The 17,822-nt window shown below is 35.1% G+C and overlaps 1 protein-coding gene across 3 annotated transcripts; it reads left to right on the top strand.

Moving 5' to 3' along the window:
• The first annotated feature begins 51 nt into the window (after window positions 1-51).
• On the top strand, window positions 52-17,206 carry LOC129567450 (solute carrier family 66 member 2). Of its 3 annotated transcripts, XM_055444322.1 has the most exons (7): window positions 324-1,493; window positions 1,668-2,176; window positions 12,113-12,249; window positions 12,805-12,966; window positions 14,715-14,879; window positions 15,057-15,211; window positions 15,341-17,206. In XM_055444322.1, the coding sequence occupies exons 2-7, from the start codon at window positions 1,971-1,973 to the stop codon at window positions 15,422-15,424; spliced, it is 909 nt and encodes a 302-aa protein (XP_055300297.1). In that variant the 5' UTR covers window positions 324-1,493; window positions 1,668-1,970; the 3' UTR covers window positions 15,425-17,206. The 3 variants fall into 3 exon arrangements, with proteins under 3 accessions (XP_055300298.1, XP_055300299.1, XP_055300297.1); XM_055444323.1 differs by lacking the exon at window positions 12,805-12,966 and having other exon boundaries at window positions 52-1,493; XM_055444324.1 differs by lacking the exons at window positions 12,113-12,249; window positions 12,805-12,966; window positions 14,715-14,879; window positions 15,057-15,211; window positions 15,341-17,206 and adding an exon at window positions 2,244-5,596 and having other exon boundaries at window positions 292-1,493.
• Window positions 17,207-17,822: the final 616 nt, after the last annotated feature.

Raw genomic sequence — 17,822 nt, 5'->3', positions numbered from 1 at the left:
ATATTATTTGTTATTAAATCTGTTCAAATCCAAATGCATTCGATTCAAACGACTTGGTTGAATATTTAAGAGAAATATAGAAGCCATCCCCAGTTTGACGTATGAAAAGTCAAAGTAAGCTAACGTCATCGCCGCAATCACGCACACAACCACAACCATTCGTACATATATAATCGATGTGCGTTAAACAGAAGCGCCAACCATTGTATGTATACAGTCGCAGTGTACTGTGAATCCAATACATGCAAAGAAACGGCACACAATCATACGTGTCATACGTGTGTCGTACAAGCAAATGTAGTTGAACAAATCTAATTTTTCACCGTGGCTTTCAGTGTTGCTGCATCCGTCGTCGCATCTCGTATGGTGTTTTTTATAATAAGAGCCACCGTAGTCGCTTGAGAGAAAAATGTAAACGGGATAAAAAGAGAAAGAAAGAAAAACAAACGCGGAACAAAAAATTATATAGCATTTGTTCGTGAAATTTTTTGAAAAATTTAATAATTCTCGTTATAAAAGACATTTAATGTGCATCAATAAAGCGACGGTCACGTCACATTTTGTGAGTCAGTTCAATAGAAGTGGGCAATTTGTGTTTTAAAATTTGCGATCGTATTTGTGTTTGCAAATAAAAAGCAAAAAAAGAAAATAGAAAGGAGGTATATGATTCGAAAGTGTACACGCAATACCATGAGGATGTGGTGGAGCCATAATCAGATTAAAGATATTTTATAAGGAGCACACACCAACGACATCGATAGCGAAATAAATCAACTGTTGTACATATCTCTTTGAAGGATTTATGTGCTGAAAAAAAGAGAAGAATTAGTGCATGAAAAAATTATTGTATGACGGAAAGAAAGAAGCATAACAAGTAGCTAGGCTACGCAATTAAATCTTATTTGCATGGATTTGTGAATATTTTGCAACGTAGTCTTCTTAACGTACATTTTTTTTTGAGTTCGTCTGGCAACCTCTTCCAATCGCCACAAACACACACAGATCCGATTTATCACTTTCACACTGTTTTCGAATTCTAAGAAATAATATAATTATCAACAGCTATGATATATTTTGTCTTCGCTTTGTGAATCGCAGTTCGAGTTGTTTACACAATCAGTGATTCCGCGTTCTAAGTGTTTGTTAGAAGGCACGATCCTAAGTTTTCATCTAATTTTCAAAGTGAAAAATAAGAAAACGTGAACCAAACAGAATTGAGAAACCGAAACCGAAACCAATTGAACTGAGTGCGAAGATCACTTTTATCTTGGTTTCGTACAAATAAACAAAAATCGAATAATTCACATCTGATCTAAAGCGTCGACTGTGTGAAAGTGAAACTTTGGAATCGCTATTTTTGTCATTTCTTTCTACGAATTCTTTTGACGAATAGCGCCGTCAACGATGATGTACACAGCATATTTAGCATAGTTTTCATCATATAGTTCTCGTGGAAATCTTTGGATCATCAACACTCATTCATCTTTATATAGGTGAGCAGCATTCATATTAACCTTGAACGATTTCGGTTTGTGGGATTTTGGTTTGTGGTGTTGCAAAATATAAAACACGATCCGCATATTAATGCGTTACGCATTTGTGTTCAGTGAACGATAGAAAACCAAATGATTGCCATAAATAATCGAATTGATGTGTTTTGCTTACAGATAAGACAACAAAAAAAAGGTCAACATGATAAGCGTCCAGTACAGCTGTAAAGTTATGTCTTCCGTTTAGCCAAAGCGATAAACAGACAAAAAAATTAACTCCAAAATTTATGTTCAAACAAAAACACGCACACAAGGAAAAATAGACGATTTGTTTTTTTGTTGTTCTGGTCGTCGGATTTAGAAAACCCTTGTTTTTTCTTTCGAAGAAAGGAAAGAAAAGGCAAAACCACAAGATAAACAAAGCAATCACAATTTTATCGACAACCATATAACGACGTGTAATAATCGAGACCTATAAAAATGGATGACTGGATTATCAGCGACGAATTGAATCTCCGTGTGTCACACATTTTGGGTGGTGCAGCCGCATCAGCGATGGTGGTTGGAGGTGTCATTCCATATGTGCCGCAGTATCGTCAAATTAAACAAACACAGGATGCCGACGGTTTCTCACTGCTCGTATGTCTCACACTTTTGATTGCAAACACTTTGCGTATTTTATTTTGGTAAGTGTATTTATCTCAATGTTTTCGTTTTTTTTTTCATTCTCATCAAAGCCATATCACGTTCCAGACATTAATTCGTCTGCATTCAGGCACACAAAATGCCTATTTGCAAAGTAACGTTGTATTTTTACGGAATGACATCATTTTATTGTTGATTCCATGCGATTTGTATTTGATTAAATGAAATTGTGTTTTGCTTTGTTTGAAGCGGCGAGACAATAAAAAAGTATGCATCGTATCGCACCGGCGAAAAAAAAAAATCTAGGCCAATCGCAGTTTGTTCATTATTATTATCAATCACTTGGAAAATTGTTTGCTCAAATCAATCGGAAACTATTAAGATTATCAAAATGGTTCGGAACATAGGCTATTTGTATTATGAAAGTTTAACTCAGATCAATACACTTTTTGTTGACAAATAATCCGCACCCATTTTCTTTATTTCAAACCACCTTTTTTTCCTTTAATTCGATTTGATTCCGTGATTTGTTCCATAGACAGAATATATGTTTCATGGTATCGAAAAGATTATCTTCAAACTTGGATACAATCGGTGGATTTTCGAGAATTGGGCTTCTATATTCGCAGTGATGTTTGGTGTTCACATTCACAACAATATACGGCAAGAAACTTATCGAAAACACACCGAAATCCATATATACATTTATAAAAATGATAGTAATAAATGAACGTCCTTGCCGACAGAATAAGGTGCGTCGCACGATTTCGTGTCACGAAATAGTTCATTAATACCAATGTTTGTATACAAAAAGCGAGAAATGAAAGTGCACGATCCCCAATCACATTTATGTCAGCAGCTCACACAGAAATCAAGTAAACAAAAACAAAAACTAACAACAACAACGAACTGGAAATGTGGATAAAGTGTAAGTTTAAGCGGTTTTCGATGTGGATGGAACGAAAAAATTACGTTCAATCAGACCCTCGTTTGCGTCAGTACTGCTGCATTTCAACTATGTATAACATGTGTACTTATTCTAGCAAGGAAAAAGAAAGAAATAGGAAATACGTAACGAATCCCTTTTGAGCCGAAAACTGTAACACCAGAAGAGCACGCGATTATTCATAACGATTGCCGCTTGACGTCGATATAGTGTATGTGTTCATTTTTCGAAGCAAATCGAAAAAAAGGGCTGTAATTAAAAAGAGAAAATTTACGAGCAATTCACCAGGTGGATACACTCATGTGCTTTTTGGAATGTCAACATGCACTTGTGCAGTGCAATAACTGGTGGTCAAAAAAATGACAAATCACTTTGTTCGAAAAAGGAAAAATCGACCCAAAACGTTCACATATACAAAAAAGCATCGACTTTAAAATGGTTTCAAATTCGAAATATATCACACAGACATCGATTACACCAATTTTTTTTTTATATCGAACATTAAATTGTACACTGTATCTGTTGACCTGCTTTATTTCGCCCAACTGCTATTGGTGCTGCTGCTGCAGTCGTTTGTTCTTGTTGTGAAACAAAACATACTAACACCATTCATCCGATGTATATGCACCAGCATTTGGATTTTGTCTGCCATTCTTTTCCAGTTGTTGAATTTTCAACGTTTTGTCCTTAAGAATGTAACTTATCAGCACCCTTTTGCAACATCAATGCAATGCGCAGCACTCACTCCATCAATTTTCCACCATTTTTTTTTTTGTAAACTCAGACTCCGTAGCATTTTCCCTTGCTCGATACCACCAAAATGAAAACGTTGCAAGTGGAACGAGAGAATGAATTGTATTAAAATGGCAAAATGAAATTTAACGCGCGTGATAATAAAAAAATGGAGTGTAAAAAGTGGAAATAATTGCGAGAGCTGAATAATTTGTAGTTTCCCGTTTTCGATTCGACAGGAACGAACACGGATGAAGGATGAACGATGCATATAGCATGGTGAATACACTTGCATGCTGTACAATTGATAACGCTCTGCGCTCCATATATTTTCACCCATCCATAAACTGAATGGCGGGCGCAGCAGCAGCAAAAAACACCGAGATAAACAAATTCATTTATGCTCGAAGGAAGAGCAAATTTAATTTCGTTGAAAAACCACTGTTTCATTTTTGACTGCACGTGTGTGTCAGACTGCCACTATCAGTTTGCCCGTGTGCATGTCGCAAAATTATCAATCAACCATGCCGATGTAATTCCAAAAATGGAAGTTGAAAAAAGTCTCAAAAATCCCTATATATTCAGTAAAATGAAATTATGTTGGCTTGACATTCGTTGATTTCATATTTTCTTGCAAAACAAAATCGATTGCTCGAACAAAGAGTCAAAGATCTATCCTTATCATCATACAAAGTAGTGTTGATTGGTGTTTGAATTACGAACGACGATGATAGAGCCTACCTGCTCGCAATATTCATTTCTTCGACGATTCTTTTCTAATCACGAGCTTATATTTCCTATCTCGGCAAGCGATACGAAAACTTGGCAGCAAACTAACGAAAACAAGTTCAAAGTTGAACAAAGTCCCGTTGATAGCAACATTGATTTCCTCAGAATTGAGTTGCCGTCGGCGCTTGGAAATATTATGGCCTATCTTATCGCTCATTTAAAATATATACAAAACGAAAGCAGTTCAAACAAAATAATCGAAGTTCAGTGTCTTGTTTTTCATCTTATCTCAACAGAAATCTAATTGCGAATAACGATTGAAATACAATACGGTTTATTTGCCAACGACGCATTTTATACGACGCATTGTCCACGATTCTCATTCAGAAACTCCAACAAATCTGCTTGTAAATAATGCATGACTGAAGCAGCACACAGAGATTACACGCACATAATTCATGCTGACATTCCACTGAACGGAAGAGAGAGAGAGAGAGATGTACATACATAAATAAACACAGAAATGAATAACGCCGTTGCTTGGACTACAAACCAGTTGGGAACAATGGCATTGTGTTTGATTCAATTTGATGCCTCCTCGCTGTTTTTGTTATATTTGTGTGACATCAATAAAATCGGATGCGAATGGATGCGATGTGTATTAAATTAATGTTATCAACGAATGTGAGACGAAATCACGATACAGTTGATTCACGATATACTTGATTGAATGAACCAAATGTTGATATTTTGCCGCCGAATTTTGCTCTTCCATAAAGTGAATACAAAGCCATTGTGTACGTGCAAAAAATCGCTTTGACACTGTTTTGTCACGAATCGTGACTCACGATTACTGTGCACAATTTTTCTCACTTAGGTTTCTCGAATAAAATTTATTCCTTCGTTTTACAATCATTGTGAACACCGCTTGAGAGAGAGAGAGAGAAAGAGAGAGAGAGAGAAAGAGAGAGAGAGAGAAAGAGAGAGAGAGAGAGAAAGAGAGAGAGAGAAAGAGAGAGAGAGAAAGAGAGAGAGAGAAAGAGAGAGAGAGAAAGAGAGAGAGAGAAAGAGAGAGAGAAAGAGAGAGAGAGAGAGACGTGTGATCAACAGTTTCAGTGATTTGAATTGAAAAGCCATTTGTCACCCGCAAAAGCAGCATTCCTCCAATTTGAATTCAAACCCACCCGACAACGGCATTGATTAATACAAATATTCCGGTTGGATTGAGTCAATGAGCCGGCACTTTTGCTATGACATCTCAGTTGATTCAATTGAAAGTGAAATGTTTCTCATTCCATCGTGGCACTCTTCAATGGCAGCCAAACACTCTCATTAAAAAATACATTCGTTTATTTTTATGGTTGCAGTGCATTCCTATTTGAATTAAATTTGATTATTCACAAGTGAACATTTTATGTTTCTGCCCTAAAAGTGTAATCAAAATGCCTGCATTGCCCATAACCCACCTACTGTGGACGTGTATGAAGTGAACACGATATAAAATATTCAGAAATAACACATTTCGTGCACGATTTTCGTGTGTCTGTGTGTGTTTCTGTTTCTTCTATCATCCACAAAGTCATTAGCGTAATTTCTCCGTACCCGCAAACATGTTTCACTTGTTAATGAGCATCGAATAAAACCGGTATCAAAACTTGATTCACACGCCGAAAAGGGTAGACCATTACAAGCCATTAAATTCATACAATTGTCGTGTTGTGCAAATACGTTCTGACAGTTTGCAATTTCCTAGTGGTTGAAATGACTACACAAATCAAATACCGCCAATGGAAGCCATTTCAACCAATGGCTATTCCAGCAAATTATTTCTATCTGTCCCAGTTGACATGAACGATTCAAAATATAAGATGTTTTTTGTGGGCGAAAAAAATAAATAAATAAAATGTTGCAAGTTTTAGGATAAATTGTGTGTGACTGTTTCTGCAACAATCAAACTTCATTTATGTCAACACCATTGACGCAGAGGAAGAGGATATTGTGTGACAGTTATTCGGCCACTCTCAAATGGATATCTTCAAATGAGATGCTCTTTTGCAATTCTTTTTAATGATTGTTCACTTTGAAACACTTTTTGCAAGACCCTCGTCATATTTCCACAATCTTCGACATTGTTATCAATTCTGACTGTACGTTCAGCATGAATTCCCACATCGGCACTTGTGTTGTTGTTAAGTTTTTTTTTTTCATTTTCGGTTTACTGAAGGCTATTTTTATAAAATATGGCATATATGCCATAAAACTTATACTCGTATATGTTTTGCAACGTTAAAATAGTAAAAACCCAAGTTCTAAACAAGCTAATCGTGAAATGTTTTCCATCAAAACAGCAAACTGGTTGCGAATCGGGGAAAATACAGCAAAGAAAAAAAATTTGTTTGCCAAAGATGCGGAGAAAGAAAAAACTTGGGAAAAAATACTGCTATTGTTGTTGTTGTTCTCATTTCCGATTGAATGATAGCTTTTACTAATTTTTGTCTCGTCGCAGAGATTCGACTCCAACCATTTGCCGCAAACTTTGTTCGCAGTATCGCAAACAAACGAATTTATGTACATTCGTACACAAATTAGAAAAAGATTTAAATAGAATTTGATGGCGTATACTAACAAAAGCACCCAATTTCCGTTCCCAAGTTGACCTTCTGCGCTCTCGTTGCGGTATTGTTTGACCACATTCTATATAATCCATTCGAGAAGCCCACAGATCCTATTTCCACACTGGCTTGGCATTCATTCGTTCACTGAATGTATCGTGCAAAAAAAAAAAAAAAAACGAGAACAATTTATCGGTTCTATTTTCATGCGGGCACTAATTCAGTGAAAACAGAAGAGACTGCAATCGGGTCGTAACAGTCTAAATTATGATTTGTTTCATATTTCGATGGGTTGTGCTCAATTCAACGACAGAGTATAGCCGTGCAAGCTGTCACTGACTCGAATCGGCCTCCGACTAAAAGATGAATGTTTTGTTGCAACCGTTTACATAATGAATCCATAATATTTGAACAGTTATAACTGGAGCAACATTCATCAGTCTTTCTCTTCTTCTTCTTCTTCTTCATTTCTGCCGTTTGAGGAGCAGTCATGCAGAAAGAAAAACACCGAACTCATGTCTCACTCATTTGGAAATGGGTTGCTATTCCGAGCAATTGCTTTGAGCAGCCTATGAATAACATTCAAGCTCCCTCGAGCATATACACAAATACATATGCTTTCAATTCCAAATGGCAACCAAAAATATTCATCTGAATTGAGTTGTTGCTTTTGAGCGTTGAGCTGTTCGGCTCGATTTGAGTCGGGTGGATTCATGAAAGTGAAATGACATCATTTTATCCTTTCCAAGGCTTAAATAAATGTTTGAAGAACGAAGCGACAAACGTGTGCACGGTATTTGACATGGAATTTTTTTTTCACACTTTGCATTTTGAATGAAAAACACACGAAATAGATTATGGATGCCCTCCAGCTGAGCTTAGCGCCCTAATAAGTAGTTAATCCATTATTTAAATTTCTTTCTGCAAAATTATTTTGTACAACTTCATTTTCACTCGTATTCGACGAACGTTGTCGTCAGAAGAAGAAGAACAACTTTCCCTTTTATGAACTTATTTCCACAATCCAAAAACAGAGCTGGAAAATTGCAGTGTTAGGATATGCCGTGCGAGTTAGCATCTAATGAATATATGTTGTGTTGAATACAGTACTTTTCGTGTACGGTAGAGAGAAAAAAATGTGCGCTTCCGACCATTTGCATTATAATGTACGCGATGGCACAAGAAATGTCATAAAGAACTTTGATTTATATTTTATGCGCTCATCGTTACGCATGTGAATCTATTGCGACTAGAAGAATAGTTTCCCGTCTTTGTTTCGCTCGGAATTTTTGCTCTTGACCTTGACAATTCACGACCGAAATAAATACTACGGTCTAGAAATTGCTTTTTTACGCATATTCTCGTTTACAAAATGGTTATTACTGACGCAAAACCGTCGACACGAACAAGAAAAAAAGAAAGAAAAAGCAAAAACTTCAACAAAGGGGCAATTATAGTAATCTATATTGAATCGGAAACCGTTGAACAACAGCAACGACAAAACAGAAATCGCTTCAAAGTACCGCTTTTCGCGCCACTAAATTCTATTGTGTGAAAATGCCAAGTGTTTGAACACATTTTATTGATAGCAAAGTTATTCAAACAGTGCTCTGTCTCAAGGTCAAAGTATCTAATGAGAAAGAGAAAAACCATTGCAATTTGGATCGATTAGGTCATAAAATAGAAATAACAATTCGAAAAGAATGCTGAAATAGCAGCAAGAACCTTTGGTTTCTTTTTTCGCATACAAAACGATGTTTACGCTTCATATCCATTGAGTGTAACATTTGTTCGACAGCCATAACCACAGTCCGAATGATTGCCCATAAACACTGTATCCATCAGTGTTGTGCGGTATTTGTGCGGTATTGCGCGCAAACACAAAACATTCAATCGCAAACCAAGCGCTTTCTGTTTCCACTCGTATGAACAAAATTCACATGTCAAACATCTTCATTAAATAATTAAATTCATTTCGAATAATTATAGTCGTTGATCAGTTAACGAAATGCTTTTTTCTCATAAAAAATTAATTAGCAAGTGTTGTGCAAGGCACGCTCATTAAACACAGTAGGCCATTAGTACTTATCAGAACTTGTAAAATGTTCGTTTTTTTTAAACATTTTTCTTCGATAAATTTCTCTATCAATTATTTATTAATAATTATTAATGGCTTACCATTTCATTTCCATTGAAATAAATTGCAAACAAACAAAAGTAGTACATACAAATCGAACCAGAACTTATAAAACATTTTGATACGTAAACTTATTTATCTATTTTTCAATTTGCAAAAAAATCGCAAGCCTTGAACAGTTTATGTGTTTATTTAAAATTATGGCTTTTTTTTATCGACAACCTCATTTCACGTGTGCATACACACATACTTTGTTAATAGTTCAATTCATCAACGTCACCCAGTCAAACTAATTCTTCCGCTTGGCTGCAAACAACACATTCTCGCCGCATATTAAAAAAAAACCCACCAGAGATGATAGACATTCTTTGCGAATAATATGAGGTGGCGAGAAATGTTTCGAGGAATTTGTTATGTGCATATTTTTAAACATATTTTGCGGAGTGTAACTGTGTAAATTGAATGGTTGTGTCGAAGCGTACATGCAAATGTTTGTCGAATTTCCCCGGAGTATTTCCGAATTTCACACGCGGCACGTGGATTCTTAGTAGAATATTATAGAATAAGCAAAATAATATATTCGAAAAATGTCTTGTGACTTGGCAAAAAAAGTGTCTGAAGCAATTTATCATGGGATTCAATTTTCTATTCAAACACATCAATCATTTGAATACAAATCCATATGTTACGGTCAAAAGGTAAATAAACCAGAGAATTAAATGACAACTATGAAACGATTTTTTCCTTGTGTCTTTCTTCGAAGTCTATTGAATTAAAAAAGAGTCGCTTCTAACGAATTCCATGTGCAATCCAATTTAAATGGCAACATTGTTGTTTCAATGTGCGATTAAATGTGTGCACGTGTTAGCCAAACTGAGGTCGTTTTTATGTGCACGTGATTTGTAAGCAGCAAAATATTCAATAAACATTTTGACTGCAAGTCAAACGGGAATAATCAAAAACGCAAACCATTTTTTATCGTTTAGATTTCGTTTGTGTCTGTCTGTTTTTATGGATTACATTACACCCATGTGCAAATGAATAATCCAAATAAAATTTTCTTCATTTCCCGACCTTTCCAACATTTACGGTATTTTGTGAATATCTCGCAAGTGTTTTGCCACACAAGAGCCAAAAATCACTGAACCATTTTCCTTTTTCCCTCTCTTTATTAGCTCCACAATGGAATCTCGGTTGTTCTTTTTACACGCGTATCGTTGCTTCAATTTTCATAGTTACCACACTTTCCATTACGGTCGTTGTGTTGAACGCAGTTTGCGAGGCTTAATTTAGTGGTTGAAAAGAGGGTGCGCTCAAAGTGAAACGCATTTTTGTACATGACACGGGCAATGTGTACCATTTCTGTTACCATTTTTATCATTTCATGTGAAGATTTATTTGATATGGAAGAGCCAGTTGTCATGTTGTCAAAAGAATTGTGCATTTCAAAACGAAACTCCGTGATATGGAGGACATAGAAAAATGACCAAATGCCGATGAACGACTGTCATTCGACGACATTTTCGGTACACATAAAGGAAAACACTGTAATTAATTGATGATTGGATAAAATGGGGATGATCGAAGCTTTTGTGTCGTAGATAAAAATAATTACCGCTATCTATTTTATTTTGGCTCTGCGTTTGCGGGGGACCATGAGGACATTTGGCTTTTCCGAAACTACCATTTCATTGGAAGGAAAGAACATTTTCAGTATACAATCAGATGAACAAATCGGTTTATCCGTACAGAAAGAATATGTGTGCCATGTTTGGCAAGCAATGTGGCGACAAATGTGCTCAATAGGTATATAGTTTTAGTGAGAGAAAGAGAAAAATCAATATCCTGTTCCGCTGAACAACGGCATACTAAAAATAGATGATAAAATGCCATTTTCGCAATTTGTCTCGATGACATTGATGGAATTATAATAAATGTCTGTGTAATCTGGTTCGTTCAATCGACACATGGCGTGAATAATTTCATTGGATGTTGTTGTTGCCCAAAATTGTACACTAAATGCATTAGTATTTATGGCTTTATCATATGATTTCGCACATCGCGTGGCATTTCTATTGATTTGTTGTGTATGCAGAGAAATTCGTCGATGAATACTAATAAGAGAGCGTTATTTCAAAACATTAATGCCACTAACACGTTTTTGCATACAAAGTATCAACTAAATAGTATATTAACTCAATCAGTGTGCATATATCGTGTATCTTTTAGCTTCATCGTCAGCGAAATGAACTGGAAAACTCAATCAAAAGCCTTTACACGCTGTAAACTTTCCGCACGATCGACAAAAAAGTACTTAGTAAGCATGAAACGCCGGAAAATTCGATTTCGCTGCTGCTTTCCTTCTGTAAACTGCATTGAATGACATGCAAAAAGCTTTCGGAAATTAAAAATATAGATAAAAGGTTAGATTTAAAAAATTCATCGTTTCATTTTAAGGAACATGTTCCACATTCAATATCCCCATCAATTTCCCTTGAGGTGTTTTTCTTCTTCTTTCTGCTCTTTACCTAATTACAATAAATTGAACTTCGAGTCGAAGCGGATGGAATAAATATTTTATTGTCTGCTTATATGCTCTTTGTCCAGCTGATGTTGAATGACTTTTGGTCACTTGCGCAAAATGACAAAATGACCAACGGAATGACGTCATGACGTTAAATTCGAAAGGGGAATTTTTATTTTCATCGTGCAATGCAGTCGACTCATTTTACCATTTCATCACTTCTATTTTTTGCCATTAAATCCGATCGAAATGTGATGCAATAAGATTTAATTAACTCATTAACATTCTTCTTTACAGGTTTTCCAGTCGTTTTGAGCTTCCACTTTTAGTTCAGAGTATTGTAATGAACATTACGATGTTCTTGATGATTCATCTGTGTGTCACTGTGAGACGGAATAACTCGATTCTGAAAAGCCGAGAACGAGTATTTACAGGTAATTTACAGATTAAAGCAAATACCATTTATGAAATGTCATATTTCATGAGCAAAATTCAATTAACAAATAATGCTTGATTCTACCTCGTTCGATTCGTACGATAAGAGCCTGATCAGCAAGAAAATTTAACGAGTTTTGACTCGATTGTTTCTTTTACATTTGCTCAGTGTTTCATCAAAATCATACAAACAAAAAAAAAAACGTCATCAACAATACATGTACACTTTCTCGTTTTCAACGAGCTTGTCCCAATTCGTTGCAACGTGCTCACACAATTATTTCCATAAATGCACTTGATGAGTATGTGTGTGACGTAACAAGTTTCATGTAATTAGGAGAAAGGCGAAAACTTATTCAATCTTACTCACAATATCTCCATCTCTGTCTCATACACTCACAACAAGCAATCATTACCACCATCATACCAAATATGTTGTATCTTTGATAATCTCTGAAATTCTCTATCTCAAATCTAATGAGTATTTTTGTGTTTGTGTATTGGCGCAATGCTACTTACTCTACCATATATATAAAATCATCTGACCTACAAAGACATAAATCAAGTAGATACCACAGCCACAAATAGTCACCCGGATAGGGCTGGAAACAATGTGACCGCTCGAATTAAAGACGATTTACGCACCGCAAAACCATCTCCTTCAATCGAAGAGAAAAAGAAGCGAAGACGTGACTCAAACAAACACTACATAAGCGGTATGTGATCCCAAGTCATTAGTTGTTTACAGTTTGCAATGCGATGGTTGTTTTTTTTTCTCTCCATCGCTCATGAACATGCCTGTTTTATGCCTGTTTTCATCTTCTGCACCACAGCAATACCATCATCATCACCACCACACCATCATCGTCATCATCCATTTAACGAATTTTACGTTATTACTAATGCCATTTGTTTGTATTGGATTTTTTTTTTTTTTTGGTTTTTGCTCATATTTTTTCTCATTGTTTGTAAATCTATAGACATTTTTTTGCGTTGTTTTGATTTGGTTTTGTGTCACATATAAATAATATATTATGTCTTTGTTCCCTTGTTAATTATTTTATGGTTGCGACAGTGTTTTTTTTCTTCTGTTGTTCAGTGTTGTTCATTCTTTGTTGGTCTTGCATTATAATTTATTTGTCCGTTGAAAGCCTATAATAATATTTCACCAAACTGTGTTAAACACACAAACACACAACATACAAATGCAAATTCAAGCCATGTTTGCTCATCTCATTCTTTCCATTTTATTCTTATGCTCAAGTTTTTCTTCACATTACTTTTTATTCAGCATTGAGTTACTGAAGTAGTCGTTATTTTTAATAAGAACCTTTTCGTTTGTTACTCGTCTGCATGGAGTTTTGTCTTGTTTTTTTTTTTTATGCGTGACATTTACTTTATGTATTTATGTCATGTTCACAGCGGCACAGTTGATGATATGCGTTCGACATTAAAAATCCAACAACACAATCACAAACGGTTATCATTAGCAAAAATTTATTCAAAGCACGAAACCATTTGAGGATAAATTGAGTCATCAACAGGGCAGGCAAAATATTTATCAATTATTTCTCTGACGGTTGTGTTTGGCATTTCTTTTTTCTGTGGAAAATGACTCAACTCATAAATGTTTCATTCGATTTCGTTTGCCCTGTTGTTTCTTCAATACTTTTGAATAATCAAGAAGTTTATCGAATCAACGGTGTCGACATTTGAGCATGTTACATAATTGATCCGACCAATTATTTTGTGTGAAGCTAAAATAGTGAATGAAAATCCAATCAATGGAATCAATGTGAAAATAAAAAAAAAGAAGAATCTAAAACCGACACTAAAACGCAATCTGATACATTTACTATGGCACCGAAGGACTTGTGCTGGGTGATGATAGACGTAAACCAAAGGAAAATTGCCGCAATTACCGTTATACCGAAAGAAAAATGTTTTCAATCTGAATTATTGATTCATTGTTTACGGGGGCGTCTCGTTGTTTGCTTCACATTGATTACCCCAATCAAACACCGCCGCACACACATACACACACTGTCAAAAGTCATTCATTCTTGGCTTACGAACTTCTAATTTGATATTCATTTTTAATAATATGCAAACGTTTCAATCCACTCAATTGGATGGAAGAGTTTGATGACCTTTCATCGCTTCGTGTTAAAGTGCTACATAGCATTTGATATTTTGTATAGATAAATTCGTTGATTGCATGCACTTTCCGTCAGATTACTTGATTTACGGATTTGTTGTTGTTGTCGGTAAATCTAAATGTGAATGATAATAAAATTATATCTGCTCACTCTTACTTAGAAGTGATACAAATTAGTTGGTTTCTTGTAAAATATATATGAGTCAAAATGCAGATAGTTGTTATCTGAAACATAGTGATTATTCACAGAATTCAAGCCTATTCAATACATTTTTTCGTTTGTTTGTTTCATTTCGAATGATCTAGATTTCGATCCGAAGTACTTCTGGGCATGGACGGATTTCCAATCATATTTGGACTTTATGCTCGCGGTGTGGTTTGTTGGAGCTATCATCACATACTTTATGCTGCCATTCACTTTTTTCATGGAATCGGTTGGTTTTATGGCTGTGTTCATCGAAGCTATGCTGGGTATGTTTAGTTTGATACTATTTTTATGTTCACCATCTCTATCGAGAAAACATTTTTCCTCATTTTTTTTTCTTCTTCTTGCAAGATGAAAAAAAAAATTGCTTAACAATAGGTCCGTAGAAAGGAAGAAACGGGCAAAAAATGGATATTTCATTAATTGTTTTCTATTCTCTAAAGGCGCTCCGCAATTTTTACGGAATTTCAAGAATAAATCGACTCAAGGCATGTCGATAATGATGGTTGCGTTGTGGACGGTCGGTGATATGTTCAAGACTTGCTACTTTATATTCAGACATGCGCCAATGCAATTCTGGATATGTGGCACATTACAAGTAAGTTGAAGAGCTGTCGTCTCTCTTTCTCTCTTCCTTTTTATTTCCACCCATTTATCTGACGAAAGTATTATAACTTATATTGTGCATGTTTCTTTTCGCTTTTCCCTTTCGTTCCTGTTTGAGTAGGTCAGTTTAGACTTGGCAATTCTGTTCCAAGTGTTCTGGTATCGCAAGAATACTGAACCACGGAATGTTCATAGAGGAGACTAGCAATTTGCCCCCCATCAAGCTCAACAGCAGCCGCCGCAACCATCATCGACGACGGCGGCAGATGCACACTACAATGCAAATCAATCAAGTTTAACTGCAATTAAAAATGATGACATCATCCACATTTCACTTCATCCAAAAAGCGAACCAAATGATGAAAAATCAATTGATTTAAACGGAACGGGAGTCAACAATTTATCACCGCCACAGTCGAATCATCCACATCCAAATAGTGACAACATATCAATGACATCTCGAAAATCATCATTATCATTAGCTAGACCAATTGAAATGCCCAGCGATCGAGAGATCAACATTGATAAAGATTCACATAAAATTGACATAATGTTCATTCCATCCAGCGAAGAGCAAGAGGCCAATGGCTACGATGAAATATCCGAGAATGACATCCACTTAGGCCATGGCAATGACAACAATGAACATATTAAAACGGTGTTATGACGAAGTGGTACGCTGGCTACGTGGCCAGCAATTGATTTAAATCAGCTTATTCAGCAAACAATCACCAGATGCACCAACACATTGAATGGCAAGCAAAAAATTAAGACCGTCGTGAGAAAGCAAACGGATTCAGTTGACAGCAACAGTGTCGTTATCTATCCACGGTTCGACACCCTATTATCAGGTAGCAAAGAAATTATACTGTAGTGCTTTTTATTCTTTTTCCAAACACACTCGCAACAGAAAATGGCAACATTTTACACTTTTGTTTGTATTATTCGATTGGCATTTTCTCTCTCTCTCTCTCTTCGAGAGAGAGAGAGAGAGAGAGAGAGAGAGAGAGAGAGAGAGAGAGAGAGAGAGAGAGATGTTGAGGGAGAGAAGGGAAAAAGTATACAAATCCTTGCCATATGTCATATTATCATGATTACATTGCCTTTTCGCTTAACCAGTCCTATGTAAACTAGAAGAAAAATATAGTGATGTAAATTGCAGAAACACTTGAATGAAAACTATCAAGCATGATTAAGCACTGATTTGTGCGAAAAAAACAATTGGATGAAACAAACTGTGAGCATTTATTTTAACGATGGGGGGAATCGTTTTTATTTTTAGTTTTGTTATATGTGAAAATATTCTCTTTTTTTTTGGAAAACGAAGATGAGATCGATATGATTATACAATTACAATTTAGAGAGATATCGATAAAGTAAGACTTAAAACAGAGAGAAAAACAAAGAAACACTCAGATTTCTTCCGCCAATCGTTCAGTTTTCCAACACCACGACATTATAAATACATTTCCATTGACACAAACGATGGAAATGGTTTCAAGTAAATCATATTTATGCATCTTTAGTTAGAGAAAATAACAGCGGCTATATTAGTCGTCAGTATCTGTTGGTCTCTGTCACATTTTATTCGTTTCGAATTCGAACACTATCAAATGAGATTATAATTACATTGTGAGCAATATATATATATTTTGATGTACTAGGTGTTTCCATTTGATCCACTTAACCAACCAAATCAATTACCATGCGGTTTTTAGTGAAACATTCTTAACAAGACAGATTTTTTTTTGCGAATTATTGTGTTTTAAGAATCAATCACCAAAATATAAAGAGAAAACACTTGGACATCAAACTTTCTGGTCATTTGCTGTTTGTAATTTTAAAATTTTAAATTGATTATAAAGGCAAACCATTGTCATAATTGTGTCGAACATTCGATTGATATTCAACAATTGACAAAGTTTCTTCCGACATTTTTATTATTTTTCTCTTTCGGTTTTAATAAAGAACTCCTACTCCGTTCAAATTAAGTCAAACTTATTCACACGTTTAGAATTTCAAGCTTTAGACAACTACAATTATTAATCAAATGCACATAATTTACATTTTGAATTTCTAATTGCACTTGTTAGTAGAATCTTCACCATTTCCAGAATATTATCTCTTTTGCTTGTGAATAAAAAGAAAGAACAGCACTTATAATTCAACTATTGCACGCTTTAAAACTCTATTCTAACTAAAAAAAATTAAAATAATCAATATTATTCTCTGGAGTCAGAGGTTTTGAATTAATAATTAGGGAAACAAATGCATGAATCGAAGTCATAATTGATGAAATACTAATTTTGCCTATCTAATGTTTGGATCTTAAGTGCTTCGAATTTTCTTCCACATTTTAATCGGAATATTCAAACAAAGTAATTTTAGTTTGAATTAAAATTATTATGATTATTCTTGTCTTCTTCAAAAACACACACTTTTCATTCAATTGCAGCAATCATAATGTGATTTTAGTTGTTTTACCAAAAAAAAAAAAAATGAAGAAAAAAACAAACAAAATCTATTTACGTAATATACATTAAACGTTGTAGATATTTCTTTCTCCCATTTGAATTAGGATTTTATTAAATGTAATATATTTA

Source organism: Sitodiplosis mosellana, unplaced genomic scaffold (assembly GCF_009176505.1).
Source record: "Sitodiplosis mosellana isolate CC-2019 unplaced genomic scaffold, AAFC_SMos_1.0 Smas_scaffold_11, whole genome shotgun sequence".
NCBI classification, from domain to species: domain Eukaryota; kingdom Metazoa; phylum Arthropoda; class Insecta; order Diptera; family Cecidomyiidae; genus Sitodiplosis; species Sitodiplosis mosellana.
This window is presented reverse-complemented; position numbering and strand designations above follow the sequence as displayed.